At 40.6% G+C, this 21329-nt stretch overlaps 1 protein-coding gene across 1 annotated transcript in view; it reads left to right on the top strand.

Annotated features, from left to right (window-relative positions):
* Nucleotides 1–14822, top strand: part of ASZ1 (ankyrin repeat, SAM and basic leucine zipper domain containing 1) — a 43229-nt gene extending 28407 nt beyond the window's left edge. The window contains exons 8-13 of the mRNA XM_075081126.1: nucleotides 304–379; nucleotides 761–817; nucleotides 6458–6570; nucleotides 11488–11593; nucleotides 12020–12133; nucleotides 13955–14822. Of these exons, the coding sequence (XP_074937227.1) occupies nucleotides 304–379; nucleotides 761–817; nucleotides 6458–6570; nucleotides 11488–11593; nucleotides 12020–12133; nucleotides 13955–14101 (613 nt within the window). The 3' untranslated portion in view covers nucleotides 14102–14822. The remainder of the gene's footprint in view (nucleotides 1–303; nucleotides 380–760; nucleotides 818–6457; nucleotides 6571–11487; nucleotides 11594–12019; nucleotides 12134–13954) is intronic.
* Nucleotides 14823–21329: the final 6507 nt, after the last annotated feature.

Here is a 21329-nt window from a genome sequence, read left to right as displayed (position 1 = left end):
AGGTTTTGCGATCTAACTTTAAGGTGCAGTTAGAACGTTTTCCTACTTAAAATGACATTTATTACATCATTCCCCTTAGGCTCAATTCAACTCATCAGACAGAAAATAATTTATAAAATTTTGATAGATTAAATTGTACCCCATGATGCTTATTAGATACTACTGTCATCAGTAGGTGGGTACAACTTTAGGTTGCTCCTCAGAGCTGTGGCTGGGGAGCTTTTCCATAGTATTTTGTTCTGGGTGTCTTTTTTTTTTTATTTCCACTGTTCTCATCTTGAACCTCATTAATTATATTTACAGTTCATATTCAACTTTTGATGACATGGAAGTGTTCTTACATGGTCTTGGTCTAGAACACATAATAGGATTGTTGAAGGTAAGTTTGTGGTGTATCTGCTAACTGTAAAGTAATCCATGAAAACAAAATGCACCTACAGCATCAAAAAAGTTCTATCACTATTAGTCTATTATTTCAAATAAATTTATTAAATCAATTAAAATAAATTTATTAAACAGATGTTTATATATCCAGTATTAAGTTAAACTGCAGTGGATTGAATTGGATTAATTTTGATTATGTACACTAGTCACAATGTGTGATGTTTCTAAACTAGAGAACTCTCATTACTTTGATAATGGCGTTGTGTAGCTCGTTTTGTTTCTAAAAACTGAAGTAAAACATAAGTGAAAAAAATTAAGGGAAAGCTGTTTTCTCGGAAATTCTTTTTGATGGCCAAAACCCCTTTGTTTTATACAGGAAAGAGATATAGATTTAAGACAACTTCTGGTCATGCAAAAAGATGAGTTAATACAGGTCAGTTTACTACTTTAGAACTTAATTTAGCTCTCTCCTGTTTCTTAAATGTTTTTTATGTCATAACTTCTCTTTATAAATGTCTAACTTTGTAAGACCTCTTTTTTTCTTAAGATCAGTTTTCAGAATCTTCTGCAACTTCCTCAATTTTAATGTGAATGTAGACAGACCTTTTCTAACATATGTAATCCCACAGATCAGTCTTGAATTTTGTGAGTTGAATTCTTGTATCTTCGCTGCCTCAAACTGACTATGAAGTGGAGGTCACCAGTACTTCTTTGCTGCAATGATGTAGGATTTGGGGCGAGCAGGAAATAGTTCCGTTTTAAATTTTAGTTCTTAGCATTTTTAGTATTTAAGTATGTTTTTCCTGAAAGGAAGTCAGTGCTAGGATTAGCAGTAGATAATCCTGAACAACTACTTTAAATGTGGTCCCCCTTTGTGAGGTGGTAATTTCTGTTGGAAAAATGAGAGCTCACTTATATTGTGGAATCTCGTATCCCACACAAGTTTGTTTGGGATATGAGGAAAAGAAAAACAAGGAAGGAGAGAAGATTTGGTTTCTTACAGTTTACGGCAGCTAGGCAGGTTGCTATTTTGCTGTTACCCAGGTGTAAGTGATGCAGTATTACAGGTTTTCAGTTTCCACTTGAGATGAGGAGGTTTCCTTAGCCTTCACTGGAGTTACTGCTGTGGGAAATGAAAGACTTCCTGTGCTTACAGAAGGATGCCATGATAGAATCCAATTATAGGAGTCTCCTTGGAACAAAGCAAGTACTTCAGGCCACAGGATTCTTCTGAGCACTCTGTACCTGGTCTGGGATACCAAAGACGCCTCGTTAAAATAGCTGCTTCAAGCCTGCTCCCTGCTACTGATACTAGCCATGTCCTCAGTGTCAGCTTTTTTCCCCTATTCTGGTACCAAGGAGTCATGCGTTATGCTGGGACCAACATTTGCATACAGATACTAATATTCCTTCAGAGTTGGTGTCACGAGGATGTTTTGCATGAAGTTTTGTTGTATAGCTGAGTAGAGTTTCAGTGTTTTGACAGAGCTCAGAAGTAATTCTGTATTCTCAGAGGGTGCGCGTATAGGGAGCTTTGTTGATTAAGAGATTTTTAAGAGTTCACTTAGACCTAAATATAATAAGGCAAGTCAGTGTGTTCTGATGTTACTGCTTTTCTGAAGCCTTGGGATCGTGCCCATTGGACAGCATCCCAGTGTGGGCTTTATATGAATCCTAAAGCCCCTGTTGACAGGAATTTTGCTCTTAAAGGAGACTTTTGTGGCTTTCTTCTCATTGCTGTGTGAGCTGCTGTCTTGGTCATGATTGCATTAAACTGCAAATCTGACTGAATATATGTCCATTTTGATCATCTGTTTTGATGTTGTATCGTTGCTTGGTTTTGTCCGGAGGACACTGGGGGAAGGGGAGAGAATTGTGGGCTTCAGTGAATGGCTAGGCCATACGGTTCCTTTATAATAGGGAGCCCCAAACATGCTAGAAAACTGAAACAGAAGTTATCTGTTTCTGTGAAATTAGACCTCTTTGGTAAAGGGGAGTTTTTTGGACAAACTGAAATAAATATGTGGATCAGCTGCTCTTGCACAGGAAGATATCTATAGGAACAGAATTGGTTTCCTCTTAAGTCTGCAACAGCAGGAAACACCTCCTGGAAAATAGGTTGTGCTTTGTACACGGACATAAATTAATTAGTCTTCAGCTGAGAATTTTAAAAATGACATAACACTCCTGCCTTATTAGCACTTCATAAGTTACCCTAAATTCTTGATGCAGTCTAGTTTTAGAGCTCTGCTAACAGTTTCTCCCCACACTGCTGATAGAACAAATCTAATCTGTTTCCTCGTAACTCCAGAGTTGAAAGTTTTTAGTGTGATGGCAGATCTTCAGCTAACAGCCAGCTCTTTTTTAAAGAGCCTGGATCTTATTACTACAAAGATTAATGATGACCTCTGATGGATGCCTCTGAACCAAGGTGCTTTGTACCCAAAGAACTGGGGAGAAATCCTGTCACTAACATGATACACTTTCTTCCATCAAACAATATCAGAAAGATATTTTCTCTGTAAATATCTTTATCTGTATTCTACAACAGAGCCTAAACAATGACTCTTTCAAGCTGAAATCCTTGCATTCCTTAAGCTTATAAACTGTTCCGTACTGAGACAAGTCTGTTCAATATACTGGGACATGTCTATTCAACATTCAGAGGTTTTTGTCTGATTCTGTGCTATTCATAACACTCAGATCTTTTTTGTCTGGTTTTTTGAGGATTTGTCTCACAAGACAGCGACAGAAGTCATTTTACTTCTTGATGCATTTAGGGCTAAGACGTTTCCTTTCTCACGTGTTTATTAGTTTAGAATAAGAGAAATCGGTATCCTGTTCTGGATTTGAGAATGCATAATGAAAAGTTGACACATAAAAATTCAAAATATAACATAGGAGTTTAACTTCATCATTAGAGAATTATCTTGTCTGTGTGCTTCCATATCACAGTTCCAGGACTGTCCTTCCTCTGCCCTCACTCCCTGCAAAAAAAGATTTAATATTTCACAGAAAATTGTCAGTTTATTAAAAATAGTGGCCACTTCAGCAAGATGGCAGGGATGTAACAGTTCATGCATAACCTGACTGGCTTTGAGAAGTATGTCATCCTTGATGTGATGAGGCAATCTGTTATTTGCCTCCTTTTTTGTTTCCTTCTAAACAATGACAGAAAAGTCATGTTGATGCTGGAGCATGAGGGGGAGGATTTTCAGGGGTTGGGTTTTATTTATTTAAGTAAAGAATAAAATTAATGTTGTTATAGTTGATGTGCCTAAAATAAAAATCTATACTGTGAATTGTCTGGTTTACAGATATAAGCAAGTTCTTGTACAACACTTGTGCATTCTTAAACATATGGCTGCTTCACAATAATATTTGCATTATTTGGACTGCAGACTATAACTGAACCAACACCAACTTAAAAGCTTGCTTATCCATAAGGAAGAAGGTCATCTTGCACTGTGTTTGTTCCATGCATTCATCATTGCATGAAGAGTCAAGTTCTGGCTAACCCTTATGTTCAGCAGAAATGGTCTAGAAAGGGAAAATATGTCGTCTTTGGGAAGCAGAGTGGGGTGGTCTATCTGCTCTTGTCGCTAAGTTCTGCACCTAGTACCTCTGAATTCAGGATTACTGTGGTGGTGGAAGGCTTCATCTATGATGACTTTTATCACATTCCTTATTTCCTAAACCATGTCTGCAAGATGTGGTGGTGCTCAGTCACTGAGCCATTTGCAGAAGGATGATGCTATATCTTATTTGTAGGGAAAGAAAGTACATCATCTTCCTGCTATGCTGGTGAGAAAGCTGTATCTTGATTCGCTTGTTCCAGGAATAAGAATATGGAGTCAAAAGCAATCCTAATCTTCACAATAATTCCTGCTTTAAGTATGATAGTTTTTTAATATTCAAGAGTAACTGTCATTCTGTCCTTGGAAAAGCTCATTTAGTTTGTTGATTATAATCAAAAGTAAACTTGCTGTTCTTTTATAAATCAGCTTACTCTCTATCATGAAATGACTGCTGTAATGCTTTGTAAGCATTAAGAAAACATTCGTTCGTAACAGATAGGGCTCCACAAGGCAAATCTGAGAACTAATAAATTGAGCAAACTTACAGCTCAATGTAAGTAAAGCAAATTACTTCTAGGAAACCCAGATCTTTCTTTCTTAAGGCTGCTAGTGATATTTACCAAAGAGACCTGAGTACAATTTGTTCAGGTACCCATGGCAACCTTTCGGAACTCAAAAGTTCTTGACACCTGTAGTTAAACTCCCTATTAATCTTGTTGGGATTTTAAATTTCTGAAGAACTTACTTGTTTATAGTCTTATAATGTGGTTTTGAAATGCTTAAAGACACACTTGTGAGCCCATGGTTACATGTTGCCTGTCATTTCTGAACACCTGGTGGAGAATCTGGAGGACTGTTTTATGGAGCCATGATGAACACTGGGCACCAGAAGCAATAGTCTTGCAGAAAGCAAGCATTTCTCTAGGCATCTTCTCTTCCCTAGAACTGCTGCTGCTCAGCACCATCCAAGGAAGATCCTGGCACTTTGATCTGATGTGTCTTGTCAGCTGTTCCTTCAAAATTCTTTCTGCAATAATTACAGAAAGCTAGAAGACTGCAAACACAAACATCTTAGATTTCTGAGGCTGCAGCAGGGAACTTCAGGTCCTCAGAACACCAGTGAGAGCCGTGTACGTTCTGTCTTTGGAGACTCTGGGATCCTTTTGGTCTCCAATTCCAGAGTGGTCTGCTGTTGCTGCATCCAGATACTCAGCTGGAGAGTTAAGAACAAAGTCATGCTTGGAGCTCGCATTACAAGGTTTTTTCACTTGCGTGGAGAAGCATCCTTAGGGCTGCGAGCATCAGAAGTCCTGTGGTGCACAGCAGTCTATCAGATGAGCAAGGAAAAGTATTGAATGTGCCACAGAAGCGCTTTCGTTTTAACAAATGGACTATTGTTTTTTCTTTGTGTTCTGCAAGAAAACTGTCAGCCTATGATTTAAATATGAGTTAAATTTTAATCTGAAATAGTTTGTGGATAACACAGCTGACAACATTTTCTGTCCCAGGCATCACTGGGAGAACCTCAGTTACATAATGTATATCTTCTGAAGAAAATTGTGCTTTTGTTATTCAGCTAAAAAAAGACAAAAAGCCTTGAGCTCTTCAGAACTTTTCTGTTGTTGTTTGCAGCATTAGCCAAGAGTATAGATGATGAACTGATTTGAGCTTAGGGACTGTATAAGCTGACGTCAAGTAGTATTTAGGTTTGGTCTTAATTTGAGGCAAGAAATCTACTCTGGGTTTATAAGTATACTATTCTTCAGATATATTAAAAGGCTGCTTTTACAGGCTATTCCATGGTAGAAACATCCAGCTGAATATCTTTCTAATAGATCGTATCCTCTCTTTCAACTAGTTTCTGATCAGTTGAGTTTTTGGAGGTAGTGTGAACCAACTAGGTTTTTTCATAGAAGTAACTTACTTTTTAAAAGAGATTCTAGAAGAAAATAAAGTTTTGGAAAGAGGTGTCACATCTTCTGAGACCAGTTTCTATAACTGGAAAAAATACACACCCAAAAGCTTGTAAAAGCCCGTCTTAAAATCTGGCCTCTTTCTGTAAAACTCTCCATTTGATGCTGAATTGATAGTTTTCATTCTTTCTGAGTTAATGTTGCTTCCCCATCATGATTGGTTATTTTGCTATAAGAGATGACTGAGATGATTCTGAAATAGGTGAGCATAATGTCCTAACAACACTGGGGTACTTATAAAACTGCTACTAATTTTTTAATAAACCTTAAACAGTTTTTCTGAGTTTCCTGTAAAATTTCAGTTTGGCTCTTCCTCGGGTCTTGTAATTTTGTTTTGCATCATTGAATAGTTTCTGTGGTTTTCTTTTTTACTTTGGCAGTTACATACATTGTAGTTGGTTGCAATAACTTAAAAGTAACTTCTTTTGACTCTTAATAATTAGAAACTCACAAAATAAATGGTACTGTACTGTTACGTCTAGTAAGTGTTAACTCATATTTGGAATTACTCTTTAAATTTAGATTGGCATTACAAATCCTGGAGACCAACAGAAACTCCTAGAGGCTATTAATGAGCTACAAGTGGGAGAAACAAGAATTGAAGACCTCCCTGAAGTGATGAAGCTGGAATTCAGGTATTAATTCTATATCTAAGGGAATGGAAGTGAAATGTGAACTATTTATGATGACTGTATTGTTTTCTGTAGCTCAGATAAAATTCTCTCATACCTTATCCCATGCATAACATTCATGACAGTACACCAGTTAGTGGATTATAAGGGCTGGTGGTAGGCCTGTTTTGTACAAAGAAAGTTGGTAGCATAGATTCCTGTTGTAGGAATTTGTTTCTGTGTTATATTGCCATTACACGCTGTTACTTTGGCCATCTTTTTGAGTGATGAATTCTTTCTTTGTACCTCAGACAGGGTTTCATGGCCTTGCTGTGCAGGGTTTTCACTACCTGTGTTCATATAAACTCTGCAGCTGGCTTCTTGGGCTCCAGTATTAACTCATTCTTTAATTCCTCCGATAGGCTTCAGTGAGAACAGTTTTTTTCAATTGTGGAAATGGGGTCTTGCCCTCTTTGTTCCCCCATGCTTCAAAAGTTCCATGGACCCTTCAAACCCCACATGATGGGTTCTCTGTAATTCTCCATTGTGTCTGTAGACAAGGCAGGCTCTGTTAGTCTTGCAGTCGCATTTGTCTGATTTTAAGATGCAATAAAAAGATGTGTGGGAGGGAGAGATGCATCTAATTTCTGCATAGGGCTTTAATTTTTAACTGATAAAGTAGACACGCACAGGCAATTAATTTAAATGATAAATGTGACTTCTGTATAGATTCAGGATGTTTTTTCCATGTTTTTCTCTTCCACTGGAAGTAGCTTTAACTGGCTTCTAAAAGGCCTCATTTTTTATATTACAGATTAAGAACTTCATAAGGTATTTTCCATATCATAGATTACATGTATCAGTAGAAGTAGGTTTATAAGGAAACTGGATTTTTTTAAGAAAGTGTTACTCCTTCAAACTTCCATTCCAGCTTGGTATTTTTCCCATTATAGGTTCTTTCTTACTGCCTTAAGCATCAGCTCTGGAATACCTCTTATACTTCTAGTGTAGTGCAAAGTTGTCTTAAGATTCCTTAAACTTCTTATCCTCTATTTTGTTGTGTAAACGTAACTTTTTTTTTTGAGAAAAGTGACCTAGACTTGAATTTAGATTCTATGCTCATACCTTTCCTCTTTTTACTTCCCAGAACTACAGAATTGCTCCTGAAAATAGGATTAGTTTGATATTTTAATTTGCAAATGTTTTAGAAATGGACTTGGGCAGAAAACTGTGGCTTGTCTTTTAGAGGCTTTAGTCAGTTGAACTGTGTGTGTTTAACTTAGACTGGTTTGGAGATACTGCTCCTTCCTCATACCGTAGCTGCATCACTAGCAAGTTAGGCTTTCTGTGCTTGTTTCTCTTCCCAGTCCCAGCACCATTTGCACAGTATTGTGTTGCCTTATTCACAGTGGCCTGGCTAGAGTAGTACTGGGGAAAAACGCCTCCTTGCAACCAGTCTACTCATTAAGTAAATTTCTACTGTCTAGAAAAGTATGGGTTCAGTTTCTCTTTAAAGTGTGTGTATCTCCCTCTTGACTACTAACCTGACAGCTGTGCTGCTACTGTTAACTATTTCTTCCCTCTCCAAAATACTGGGGAGAGCTGTCTGCATTATTTGGGTACTATAAGGCTAAACTCTTTGTTAGTTATGTTGTTCATTGGACTGAAGAACGTGCTTGGGTTCAAATTTGTTCTGTACATGTCACCATCCGTTGGAGGCAGCTGAATCACACTGACACTGTGTATTAGCAGTTGTGTCATGATGTGGTCCTGCCATAGCATTGTCTTTTGTGCCTTGGTTTCGTGAGTCTGTCTAGCGGGTACTCCACTCCCGTCTAGTCATTCTTAACACTGATTGCTCCTGATGCTGGCACTGTGCCTGTATCTGTATCCAGTACTGTGTTTATACTAAAGAGGCTTTGCAGCCTGCTTGAGGTACATTTTTTCAGCATGATGCCAAGTTTGAGCTGTGGGATGTGGGAAGACATGCAAGGCATTTTGGGAGCCTCTTGAAAGACTGAGGTGAGCTGGGAGAGCAGGGTGTTCCTGTCCTAACAGAGGACCTCGATGCTGCTTCTAGTCTGTGAGGAGATTTCTCCATCAAAACAAGCACCTGTGTACTTCCAGAAGAGAATCCAGGTGCAAACTAGTACGTGTGCTGCAAGACTGAAGAACTCAAGTTCCAGCATGTGAGACGGTACAAACCAGTATGATATAGACACACCAAAAATACTCTGACAGCACGTGAGCTGCTTTTATTAGAAGAGGCTTTGCTGCTGAGCTGAGGCATCTGGATGCCTAGCTGTCCAAGTTAGCCACCATTGGAAAAGGATGTTGACTCTTCAGCAAGGGATAATTAGCTGCGGTTTAGGAGGACTTTCCTCAGTTTAAGCTTCATGCATTTTTGTGCTAGAAATGTATGCTGCTTTCAGGTTAGTCTATAGTGATGTTTAGTATATGCATTCAGGCTGGACAGCTTAAAAATTTGAAGAGAGGGACTAAGTGGAGAAATACAAAAAGTTAACAGTTCAGTCTGCATGTGTGGCCAAATACAGTAAAAAGCTCATATGATGTCTGGTGCAGTCTCACACACCAGTGCCATATGGAATTCCTAGGACAGTATGGTTTTAGATCATGTATAGTTCTCAAAACCAGAAAATAATTGATTGACTAAAGATTGAAGTACACAAAATATGACAGCATTTCGGTTATGGCAAGCACTGCATCGTTTTCTAGAAAATGGCTTGACATGTATTCTAGGAATCTGACCTTGAGACTAAAATCATAGGCTATGTTTACATGCTATTATATAAAGATTTTACTTCCCACTTGTTCAAAGTCATTCTGTGAGAAGGAAAATCAGTCATTAAGTCATAGAAAAACTAACACAGTAGAAAATGTTGAACTGATTGATTATAAACTCACAGAGTGTCTAGCACTGTTTAGCCACTGGTGTTTTGACAGCCATTAATTCTTTTAAAAAGTGATTATTTTTTGAAAACATTATTTCCATTTACAAATATAAGAACATGTCACTGCAACAGATACAAAATTATATGAAAATATTTTTTAAGAACTATCATTGGTATAATAAAGAAGTATGAGAAGTATAAATGTTTTTCTTTTCCGTTTTTTCCTCCCCATTTCATGCCCATGACATACTTTATTTTTGCTGAGAATCCTTCCAGAATTCCTAAAAATAATTTCCTTTGTGACAAAGCACAGAAGGTGCCATAACTGATCCTAGCCAGCTGAAAAGTTATCTTTCTAAGTCGACGGACATTTTCCTGAGCATGGCTTGACTGTAGTAGTGTGGAAGAAACTTTCAGACTATCTCCAGATGAGATTATTTTGTTTAGTGTTTGCTATTGTTCAGAAATAAATACTTTATTTTGTAAAAACAAGCTAATAGGCTTTCTTACTTCCTCATCTTCATAGGCACCATGAACAGTCTTGGGTTTTAAATTCCAGCATCCTTACTGATGCTTCTATGTATTTCTGTTTTAAGTGTTAAAGTCTCAATGGTTCAGCAGCGTTACAAATCACAGATGCCCTGAGCAGTGGTGGAAACTTTGCTCACTAGTGATCTTGTGTCAAAGTTGAAGGAAAACACTCTGTGGGCTAAATTCAGTCTGTTTAGATACTTGCACCATGCTGGCATGTAGCTTAGTTCAGCTGTTTGGCAAATTTCACATTTACCTTTTTGCCATCAGAAGCAGCAGCAAGTAAGGTGGTGAGAGTACGTTGCATTTAGGTTTAGTAGCAGGTTGTCCTAGGAAAGAGAGGAGCATTGGGGTCTGAATTCATTTATCAGATCCTCCCATAAATATAATGAGAAGTCCTGCAATAGGAACTTAAAATTGTCTCTTGTTTTGGCCTTGCTTTTGTTATTCACCTGAACGGTTTATAGCTAGTGGAAACGTTTTTGCTGGAGATACAGGCACTTCTCAGGAGTTTCAGGGTTTGAGAGCTCTCCCTGTAAAAACAAATGGATGATCTTCTTGCTCAGTCAATGGCAACAACTTTCTGGCCAGCATCATGACTTATAACTAATATTCTCCGAGGCTTACAGTAAAATAAATTGAGTGTCATGTGGAAGCTCTGGAAACTTAACATGGAAATTAGTCTGTTAAATTTTTCTGTCCTTTTCTCCACTCTTCAGTGATACAGATCAAACTAATTTTCAGAGTTGTTTTCCTGTTTGTATTTGACCACTAAGTGTAAATTTTCTTCAGAGCAGGTAACATCAGATATTTTGGGCTTTGAGAAATGTATTTCCAGATCCAGGGGCCAAGTCAGAATTATTGGATCATTCTTTCTTCCACTATGCTGGAGACTAAATGACTCTAACCTAGTCATTTCAGTCCTAGCTCCAAAGTACAAACCAGATTTCCACCCTCCCACCCCCCCACCCCCGTCTTCCTCAAAAATGTAAGCTGCAGGCCAAGAATATTGATATGTCAGCATAAAATTGACTATAAATTCTCCATTTCTGGTGTTGCAAGACTGATCTGTATGCACAGGAAAAGTGTTGCATTTGTTATGCTTAGTGTGTTATAAAATTACTCATGCAGCAGGTAGTGAAATGTTTTGATAATACAGGGTTGATGAGAGTTAGGAACAAAAGTGGAGGTTAATAGAATGTTTCTGAAAAGCTTTTGGGTGACACTTTTTCAGCTTTTAGTGTGTCTTACTAGCTGAATATTCCAGATAACTTAGTCATTTGTCCAAAAGTGGGGAGGTGGGGACTTGCTAAGATATTAAATGTAGTGTTTAACTACCCTGTGGTAAAATGATACTGGATTTCTTTTTTTTCTTCTATGCAATGCAACTGCATGTCTGATGCACTCACTAGCTGATGTTGGAAATGTGTAGACAATATTTGGCTTACAAAATGTTACAGCCTTTAACAAATAAGGGAATATCATTTTATTTTTGTAGTGGAGATGAATTCCTCAAGTTTCTTCAGAAGTTGAATAAAGACTGTGGTAAGCTGACCGTTCTTGTGCAGGCCGTGAATAAGCATTTCCACAAAAACTCCCATGAGGTATTCAACCAAAGAAACAAATACTGATTTTGAGCATATTAGTCTATTCTACAATATTATTCTACCTTGTAAAATGGAAAATACGAATACTTGTCAACCGTCTTGATCATTGTATAGTTATATAGAGCTGTCCAATGTTCTTTCTCTAAAGGACACTTTCTTTTAATGACTTATTTAAGAGAGTTAAGCCACCCAGTTGAAGAAGATAGATCTGTTTCTTTGTGTTTCTGCTGATAGAGGAGTTAAGGTGAGAGAAGGTTCCCACAAAGGCTGATAGAGAGTAGTAGTGTTATGCATAAACCATACAATGAAAACCCAGTATAAATGCAGTTATAACCTTTTTCTGACACTGTTATGATATATTAACCAAAGAATATTAAATTGTAATCTACAGCAATTCTGACAAATAACTGTAACTGTTAACAGATAGTACTGCAGTGGGCAACGACTGAAAGTTTTATTGAAGTCTGCAAAGACTTGGCTTGCAATGTTGAAAAGCTGGGAGAAGAAGTTACCAAACTGAAGGACCTGGTGGAGAAGGTACGTGGGAGTGAGGGTATTAGACACCGTATACAAGTTTCTGAACGTGCAACCTCAAATGTGACACCCACCAGTGAAATGTTTCATACCTTGGGTCTGGCACAGGCTCTTTAGCTGTAGCTTAGATATTGCATCTATCTCTCCCCCTTCTGCATTTCCGTGGGCAGAATGAGAAATAATCCAGAATATTCCACAACAGCATAGACTTTCTCCAAAGGAAGGCACAGTCAATCTTTTTCTTTCTACCACAGGAAAGAATTAAGTGGAGTGTATCCCTGTGCTCTTGGACAACTGCTGTGGCATAAATGCCACTCTGAATACTTAAACTCTTACTTCTTTATTAAGGAACCTTTTGTTTGGAATTATTGACTCCCAAGGAAGATACTAAAGTTTTATGGATTGAATGGGAGGCATCCCAGATAACTCTGCAGAGTGACAAAAGAAGAGGGTGGGAGAGGTCAAGGCTAGATGTTAGCACCACATCAGTCATTCTCAAACCAACACAGTGACACGCTCTTGTCAGATGGGGTCATTTTAAGTAATAGACTAGTAAAAGGAATGGCCGCTGGGATAGAGTAAATGGAGCATCAGTGTCAGAAAGGAATCTGTTGCTGAACGAAGCCATGTGGAACTCAGACCTTGAGCATAATGCTACTAATGCAATTTCCTGTAGTTTAAGTAAATTTAATGTAATATAACAGCCTTCTCCCACTAAATCACTTAACACCAAATGTATTTAAGGGGTAGATCGAGGTTGTGACCAAGAACTTCTTAGCTATTTGTGTTCCTTTTTTTGCATATGCAGAAATCAATTGTAAGTCTATATTTGCCTCCTGTATGTGCAGGCCAGTTGTAAGGGCTGGGGGGGATCTGAGTTAGGTGCCACTTGACTTTGCTCTCATCTGTACTTAAGGTTTTATAGCTGTCAAGATGAAGCACAGAGGCTCTGTACCCAGTGTTAAACAGAGGTGTTAAAGATTAGCCTTCTAATTACTTCAAAACTGTAATTCCTGTTCTATTAAAATACTGTAGTGTTTTATGGATTTCACTGATGAAGACTTTAATACAAGCCAGTTTTGTGCTACTTAATTTCTGGTGGGGCACTCCAGAATGAGTAAAGCACTGAAACATTTATTATGAAAAGTGCCAATTTAAGTGAAACAGTTAAACCTCTTAGACAATAAGTTTGTATAAATTCCCTTAAAATCTTCAGTACAGTTCACTAAGCTTAGTCATTACAAGACTTTGCCAGCAGTACACGTTATGTCTGTAGCATACAATTTTTGAAAGCAAGGTAAAGATGGCCTGCAAAGCGTTATAACTAAGATTGGGAATCGGGACCTAGCCCTGCTGCACTTCATGACAAGGCTCCACTCAGCTCCAACATGAGCAGGGGCTTGGAAGGTACTTCCTATTCTCCTTTTAATTTCAAGGAGGTCTAATCTGTTATATATTTAACTTGCTGTTTTATTAAACAGTTGTTTATACAAAAAAATTCTGGTTAACCATTGGGGATTAAATGCTTTGTGATTAGATTTCTGTAGCATCTATTAGCAGTGTGTTCTACTCCTGAGGAATTAAGTTTGTAAAGAAACAGTTTGTCTTTCTAATATATATTACAGAATGATCGAGTATCAGATAAGATGAAGGTTTGCACATGTTTATTTCAATTGAAGTAGGGCACAGAGAGTGAGAAATAATTTCAATCCTAGATGCATGCAGGTTCTTAGGACTGGGTAATTTCTCATGTACTTAAGAAGCTTTCACGCTAACTTTTTTTCTTTTGTTGCACTTTTTACATGAACTTAACATCTGCCTCAGCATGATCAGAAGAATGACCACAGCCAAGTGCAACTTCCAGAAAAAGCACCCACCTTGGGAAAAAGATTAGTAAAAATGGGAGTGGTAACATTGCTTGGACTTGGTTTTTTCTTCTTTATAACTAAGTTAGGAGCAAAGAAAACCTGACTTTAAGTTCAGTTCTATGAATAATTTTGGAAAACTTGGTCACATTATGCTTCTGTTCAGTATATGCAGCTGAGCTGAAGTCGTGAAAATTTGTGTAGTTAGTTTCTCATCATACCTGTAGCATTTGCATCCACTTTGATCTAGAAATAAAGTTATTAAAAATTAAAACTGCTACATAAATGTATCTTAAGGTTCTATCTTCAAAATTATTTCTGGTGTAGACTGTAGGTCTAAAATCTTGTCAAAGCAGCTTTTTTTTTTTTTGCATAAAGCTTACTGATTTGGCATTATTGCTTACTGATTACTGGTTTCATTTTTACCTTTAGCTGTTGTTCAGAGGAGAACATAAGAAAATAACTCTGATTATATCACATGTTTGTATTTAAAATGGTGATGCGAATGTGTTTTGAGGATTGGGAGGGTTTAAAATATTTTAAGTATCTCATGCAATTTTATGTTGATAAAGATCTTTTCTCTTGCAGTTTTTCATACGAATCTATCATATGAAAAACTTCCCGGTGAGGTGTACTTTTCTTTCTTTGTCACAATCACAGGACTGGAGATCTTGTTACACGTTGCCTGAAAAGTCATTTCCCACTGAACTATGATATTCAAATTATGCCTGAAATCTGTTTCCTCAGGGATACTTACTTCTATTAAGAGTTTCATCACATCTATTAAAAGGATTATAGCAGTCCTTTGCTATAATAATGCAAGCATAGCAGCATGTTTTTTTCTTGGTCTGGTCTTTCACTACAGCAGCTTCATGTTTAGATTAATTTTTTCTTAATATTTTCTCCACTTAAAAAGGTGTTTGTAATTCTGCAGTGAAACATTAATATCTGTTTTTCATCTTGTTACCAAACCAGCTATGTTGGAAAAAAGGGAGTTGGTATAAGTAATTCAAATCACAGTTATGTTTTGGCAGACTTCAGTAAACATCTGTAAAAATGCTGAATGTTTCTGAAGGGACATTCTTCTATCAAAATAAAACAGAAGCAGTCTAGAAGAACGTACGCCTCAATGGGTGTGTCATTGCTCTCCTCTGTTTTCAGAGATGTTGTGTGGAATCTTGATCGTTCGTATTCCCTCCAGAGGCTAGTAAGGAGAAGATAAAAACCTGAGTGCTACTCACTGTCACAGTTGTTCTCTGCTTTTTGTTTCAGAAAACTACACTGGGTGTTGGTATGTTTCCTTGTTACTGCAATCGTTTCACCTCCTTTCCTCCCAGGTTTCTCCTTCATGCAAGGACCGTCCTACAGAGTGACGAGGCCAGAGGCAAATACAACAGCATAAGCTGGGGTTTTTTTTCCATTCTGTTCCCAGCTCTAGGTCAGAGGGGATAAGCTGTATTCCCCACCACCACCATCTACCAGCAGAAGCAGAGAAGTGCACATACTATCAGCATACTGACTCAAACCAGAAAAGTATAGAAAATTAAATATTTTTAAAATAGTTCTGTTTCTTGATAGTGCCTTATAATTAATCCTGAACTAACAAGACGCATATCACAGAAGGAAGAATCCACAGAAATAGAAAAATCCATTCAATACAAAAATCTGTAAAGTGCAGTTTTAACCGCTTGTCAAGCGCATAGAAACATATATACACAGCACTCCTCTAATTACCTAAAAATACAGTTCAAATGCAGTTCCCAGGGATGGGATGGCTCACAAGCATTACTAGAACTTTGACACGTAACATCTTTTGGGTTTTTCTCCTGTTTTTAGGGGGCAGTGGGAAGGTGGGCAGGCGTTTTGTTCATACTGTGTTTCCAACGTACTTTCACTTCAGTTAAGTGGAACTATTTCAACCACTCATAAGATTTCTGTGCTACTGCCCTTGAAAACGTTCTGTTACTTAGCCTCACTATTCCTTACTTCTCCACTTCAGTGAGAATTTGCATTAACGAAGCCACTTCAAAGGACACTGAAAGTAGCTTCCATTTCAAGAGGTGCATTTCCTACCACCAGCAGATCTTGTCATTTGAGACAGTAACTGAGAATTTAAATGATCTTTTTCCATGAATTTGAAGAAACGATCCACTTGTACGAAGGCCTTTTAAGCTAGTCTTGAAGGTCTTGCAGTTGAATAGATCATCTGCTCCAGAAAATAGTTTTATCAGTATTTAATTAAATTATAGGTTTAACAATGTGAATGATGCCATCAGTATAAAATGGCCATGAGGGAAAATATCATGCATGATACTTGCCAGTAAATGTTGTCTAGTTTGAGAGTTAAAATAAAATATTCATTGCAGAAATGAGTCAAAAGTCTGAATGTGTGGAGCTGACCTCCAAAACGTGTTTGGGAGAAGCTGGTCCTGTTAGCTTATGGATCACTTATTTCAGGTGCTTGTAATCACGATGGCACGCACACATGTGAACAGCAGTTGGGTTAAACATAGGCTTTCTGCCAGCAGCATCCGTAGCACGGTGCGCTGCTGAAGAACAGTGTTCAAAGTGGCATAAACCACCCCGGAGGAGCAAGGGTTCTGGCGTAACTGGTGTGAGCTGTCCCATTCACTGATCCGTCATGAACTGTGTTGCATGAGTAAGGTGTGTTAAGAGCCGAATCAACAAAGATCATTTTAACCTCCCATATCATGAAAAATGTCTGTTTTCAGATTCCAGGCTCAGGCTTAAACAATGAATTTCAAGGTCCTTTATTCACTTTCGTGTTGTTCCAGTGCCTCTTTCAAATTCCCTGTTTGAGGAGGTATCACAGTCTGGCTGTGATAGGGCAGGAAGCAAAGAAAGAGATTCCTTCAACATCTGTCCCCTGAGCTATGCTGTCAAAATTCTCACCCCCACCAGCACCTGGTGAGGGAGCCTTCAGATGAAAATGTCCCTGCTGAGAGGCCTCCTTCTGTAAGTCATCATATTAAAGTCATTATCCCAGAACAGTAAGAATACAATGATTTGCACATCTATGAAGGGATTGGAGACCGCTAAAGAGCTTTGCATGCATTAGGCAGGTAAGCTGCCGGGCCCTGTGAGGTATTGTTCTCCTCTTACAGTAGTGCAAATTGAGATGCGGGAGGATTGAGTGGATTGGACCTGGGGCCAAATCCTGCAGATACACGGTTGCTTAAAGATGCAGCAAGGTTCCTACTTGCAATACCATTGGATACCTAACTTCTCTCCATAGGGGTGAATATTCATGCAATGGCCTTTTCTGAATCTTTAGACTGGTATGTAAAATTAGGGCCTTGGGTGAGTGATCCCATGGAGATCTGAAAGAACCTAAAGAATTTTTGTCTGATCTGTGCTGCCCAAGTTGAACTGCAGGTTGTGTTGTGTAAGTCTTCCTGTGTGTTGGGGTTTGCCCTGCTCTTCGAATTTGACCTGTGGAGTACCTGGTCTGTCATAAGGCGTTGCCTGGTTATTCCTGTTGGGTACCAGCTGCAAATAGTAGATGGTAATTTGGGGTACGTGCATTCCCAAACTGAGAAAGTGTGGCTTTTTAATTACATTCTCCACTGACTTAAGAGAAGTGCTGTGTTTAGTTTTCCTTCTTCATCCAGCTGCCTTGGGGACAAGACTTAAGGTTGACCTGTGCAGTTTATTCTTTTTCCTCTTACTATCTTTGAACCCCTTCAGGTGTTCCCCAAAGCCATAACTTGCTCGTACGTGCATGCTGTTTGCTTGCGTTTGCCTCTTCTGTTCCAGCAGTTCTGCAAAAGTTACAGGTCATCTTTCCCAAATAAAGCTGCTCTGTTACTAGGAAAGTAACAGGAAAGATGTTGCTTTAGGCCTTACGTGGTGGAAGATTTTGAGTTTTTAGCCTTGCTAAACAAGTCCCTTTTGGAACAAATTGAATAAATCCATCTTACCCTGTGTCATGAAAGGGGTGACCAAGTGATCTGTAGCTTGTCTATGTTAGCTGTCCCCTTCCTTGCCATCTGTTTCAGTATTCGTATGGGAGGTAATTTCTCTGCACAGATAAAAAGCCTTGAAGGTCTAGCAGGTATCATAGCTGCAGGTTTCTGCTTTTAAAGACTTTTACTGTCATTTCTTTGTTCTGGAGACATGGGGGGAAATGTCTATTTGGAAATTTATATTTCCATTTCCAGGTAATGGGGCTCTGTATTTTACAGACCTGAAATGATAAGCAGTGAGCTATGAAATGGGGTGTTGCTGGCTTTAAATGAGTGATGTGATGTGTATCCTTAACAGCTTTAATAGCTGTTAAATTACTTTTCATTTTTATCCTGATTCAAATGGCGTAGTTTCATGTAATATAGAGCCATAGTCCCTGGAACTGGGACTTGTAGGGATCCCTCTGGGAAGGGTTTTCAATTCTTTTTCTTTTAAGCTGTGCTACTGACTGTGATACATACAGGAAGACGTCTTCTCCTTAAGGGTCTGGTGGGGTTTTTTTCTTACTAATTATTCTCAGATGAGCCTTCCATGTCTTCAGCTTTTCTGAAAACAGTCTTTATTTGAATGTAGAAATACAGGTTTAACTACATGATTTTCACGATTGTATTGAAAAACCTCAGCTCGATTTCATAAGGTATGTATTCAGAGAATCGGGCTTTCAGTGTTCCTGGCTACTCTGCTGTCATCTCTCTTGCACATGACATGACTTCTTGACTGGGTGAGAAGCTGTGTGCATTGCACCTGTTGAAGGCACCTACAGCTCTGCAAGTCCAGTCTGCTCTTGCAGCAAGGAGGGCCAACAGCCTCTCCAGGGCTGCATCAGGAATAGCACTGCATCGCCTGCAGGTCGGCGGTGGGATCCTTCTCTCTTGGCACTGGGGAAGCCACAGCTGGTGCACTGGGTCCAGTCTGGGCTTCCCAGTATGAGAGGGACATGGACATGCTGGAGTGAGTCCAGTGGAAAGCCATGAAGATGCTGAAGGGCTTGGAGCACATGAGTTTCATGGAGAGGCTGAGAGAGCTGGGGTTGTTCAGCCTGGAGAAGAGAAGGCTCAGGGGCATCTTATCCATGTGTACAAGTACCTGGTAGGGTGGGAGTGAAGACAGAGCCAGGATCTTCCCTGTGGTGCCCAGGGCAGGGCAAGAGGCTATGGGCACAAACTGAAATGCAGGAAATTCCTTTTAAACACAAGGGGGGGGGGGGTGGGGGGGGGGGTGGAAATCATCCCAGATCTTGACACTGGAGCAGGTTGCCCAGAGAGGTTGTAGTGTTTCTGTCCGTGGAGGTGCTCAAACCTGGACACAGCCCAGAGCAACGTGCTGGCTGACCCGGCTCCGAGCAGGGCGTTGGACTGGAAGAGGTCCCCCAGGGCCCCTTACAACCTCGCCCTTCCTGTCACTCACTATGACAAGAAAGAGCAGTTAATAGAAATAAAGTATCCAAGGTGAATTCATGTAAGGCCAGCACAGAGTGTAGCGCTCGGAGAAGGAATCTGGGCAGCAGTAAAGCTGGAACGCAGGTGCGGTAAGTGCCCCTTCTGGAGAGGAAGGGGACAACATTCACGAGCTGCCGGCGCAGTTGCCACCAGTAAGGGTGTTCCTGTCAGTACAGAAGGGTATCTCAGGAAGGTCAGGCGGGTCAACTTTGTACTGCACACCTGAGAAGGCTGGGGGCAGGGAGGGCTGTAGCCTCTGCTCAGAGGGGTCCGAAATGCTGCTGGAGTTTGCTGTCCTCTCCCTGGTGTTCCTCTCCCCTGCCAGCTGAACCAAGGTGTATATCTCAAACGTCAGAAACTAAAGTTGGCCAGCAGCTGGAAATCAGAGTGTGTTTTTCACACTACTGATTCTTTATCATATAGATGTTGAATGCTCATCTGTTGCTTTTGAGACCTGCTGGAGTTAGTAACAGGAACCGTAGTTGCCTCTGGGCAAGTAGTACTGCTCGGGGAGCAGTACTGTGCTCCAGGCTTCACCAGTCCTTAACCTGAAGTCTTTGCAGCCAAAAGCTTGTCTGATATAGGGGGTGGGTGGGGGGGGTGGTTTCTGTGGGGGTGTTGGGGTTTTGGGGGGGAGGGGGCTTAAAGTTAAATTGAGAGGTGGGTGAATGTTACCACCTCAGAAGTTGATACAACTCTACCTTTTGCATTTTCTGAAACACTACGTGTCCATCTGGTTATGTCTAATCTCAAGAAGTCACGCTGAGTGACAGCCTGGAAGACTGATGCCTTCTCTGCACGCAGTCACGCTGTGATTTGCTGCCTGAAGAACAGATCTCAGAGGGTGCTTCCTAGCTCGCTTTTCCAGGATTTTCACCTGGGGTTGACAACCGAAGGCATCTCTTAGGAGCAAGAACTGTGCTGTCCCTAAGTTATTTAGCAACCTTCAGAGTTTGTTAAAGACAACGAGGGCTGACTTTGAACTGGGGCGTCTCCACCTTGTTAATAGTGGTGCGTTGTCTGGAATATCTGTTCTGTATTTGCCCTATAGAGATGGCACCAAGTAAAAAAGTTGCTAAATTCCCTGTTCTTGAATTTGCTTATTTGGCAACCATCAGCCAGGGACTGCTTCACCTGGCAGCTGATTTCTGCTCGAGCGGTGCCAGCGCCTCTGTGCTCTTGGTGTGCGGGCTGGTGCTGCGGTGGTGCCAGCCTGAAGGGACAAGACACCTTTATGGGTTGGAGTCCAAGGACAGCTGCTGCCTCCTGTGGTACCCGCCTGAGTGCGTGCGTTGTGGGTGACATGGGGCTGATAAAACCGACTTACTAGGACTGTTAAGCTGGTGCGCTTTGGTTGTGCTTTTGTGATGGTCAAACAGAAGCTGGCATTAACAGCAGTGAATGGGGAGTTGAGGAGCAGAATGGTTCTTCAGTGGATTTTTTTCGGGCTCGAGGTGTCCCCCCTTGCACTGGGGATGGGGGCGGGGGAGGAGACCTGCGCCGTGAAGAGCTGGTTTGAGGTAAGGGTGAGATGATGGGAGTGGATGCGGCACGGGTGAAGAAGAATGGATTAAGGACATGCAAGGATGGGAGGGAAAAGAGGGGTACGCGGTGGGTGAGGCCTGCCCCCCCGCGGGGCCCTTCACCCACGCCTTCAGCAGCGAGCGAGCGCGTTCCCCCCACGCGTGGGTACGAGGCGGGCCGGGGCCGGGCAGGGCAGGGCAGGGCAGGGCAGCTGCCGCCGCTCCGGCTGCGGCGGGGGCGGGAACCGGAGCGGCCGCTTCTCCCACTCGCGATCGGGGCCGCGGGGGGGACGCGCTCCCGGGAAGGAGCCGCTCCCGCGGGCGGGCCGGGCGCCGCAGCCGCCCGCGGCGGTGCCCGCAGGGCCCGGAGGCACCGCCCCGCTCC

This window comes from Phalacrocorax aristotelis, chromosome 1 (genome assembly GCF_949628215.1).
Source record: "Phalacrocorax aristotelis chromosome 1, bGulAri2.1, whole genome shotgun sequence".
Lineage (NCBI taxonomy): Eukaryota > Metazoa > Chordata > Aves > Suliformes > Phalacrocoracidae > Phalacrocorax > Phalacrocorax aristotelis.
Note: the sequence above shows the minus strand (reverse complement) of the source record. Positions and strands in the feature narration are given on the sequence as shown.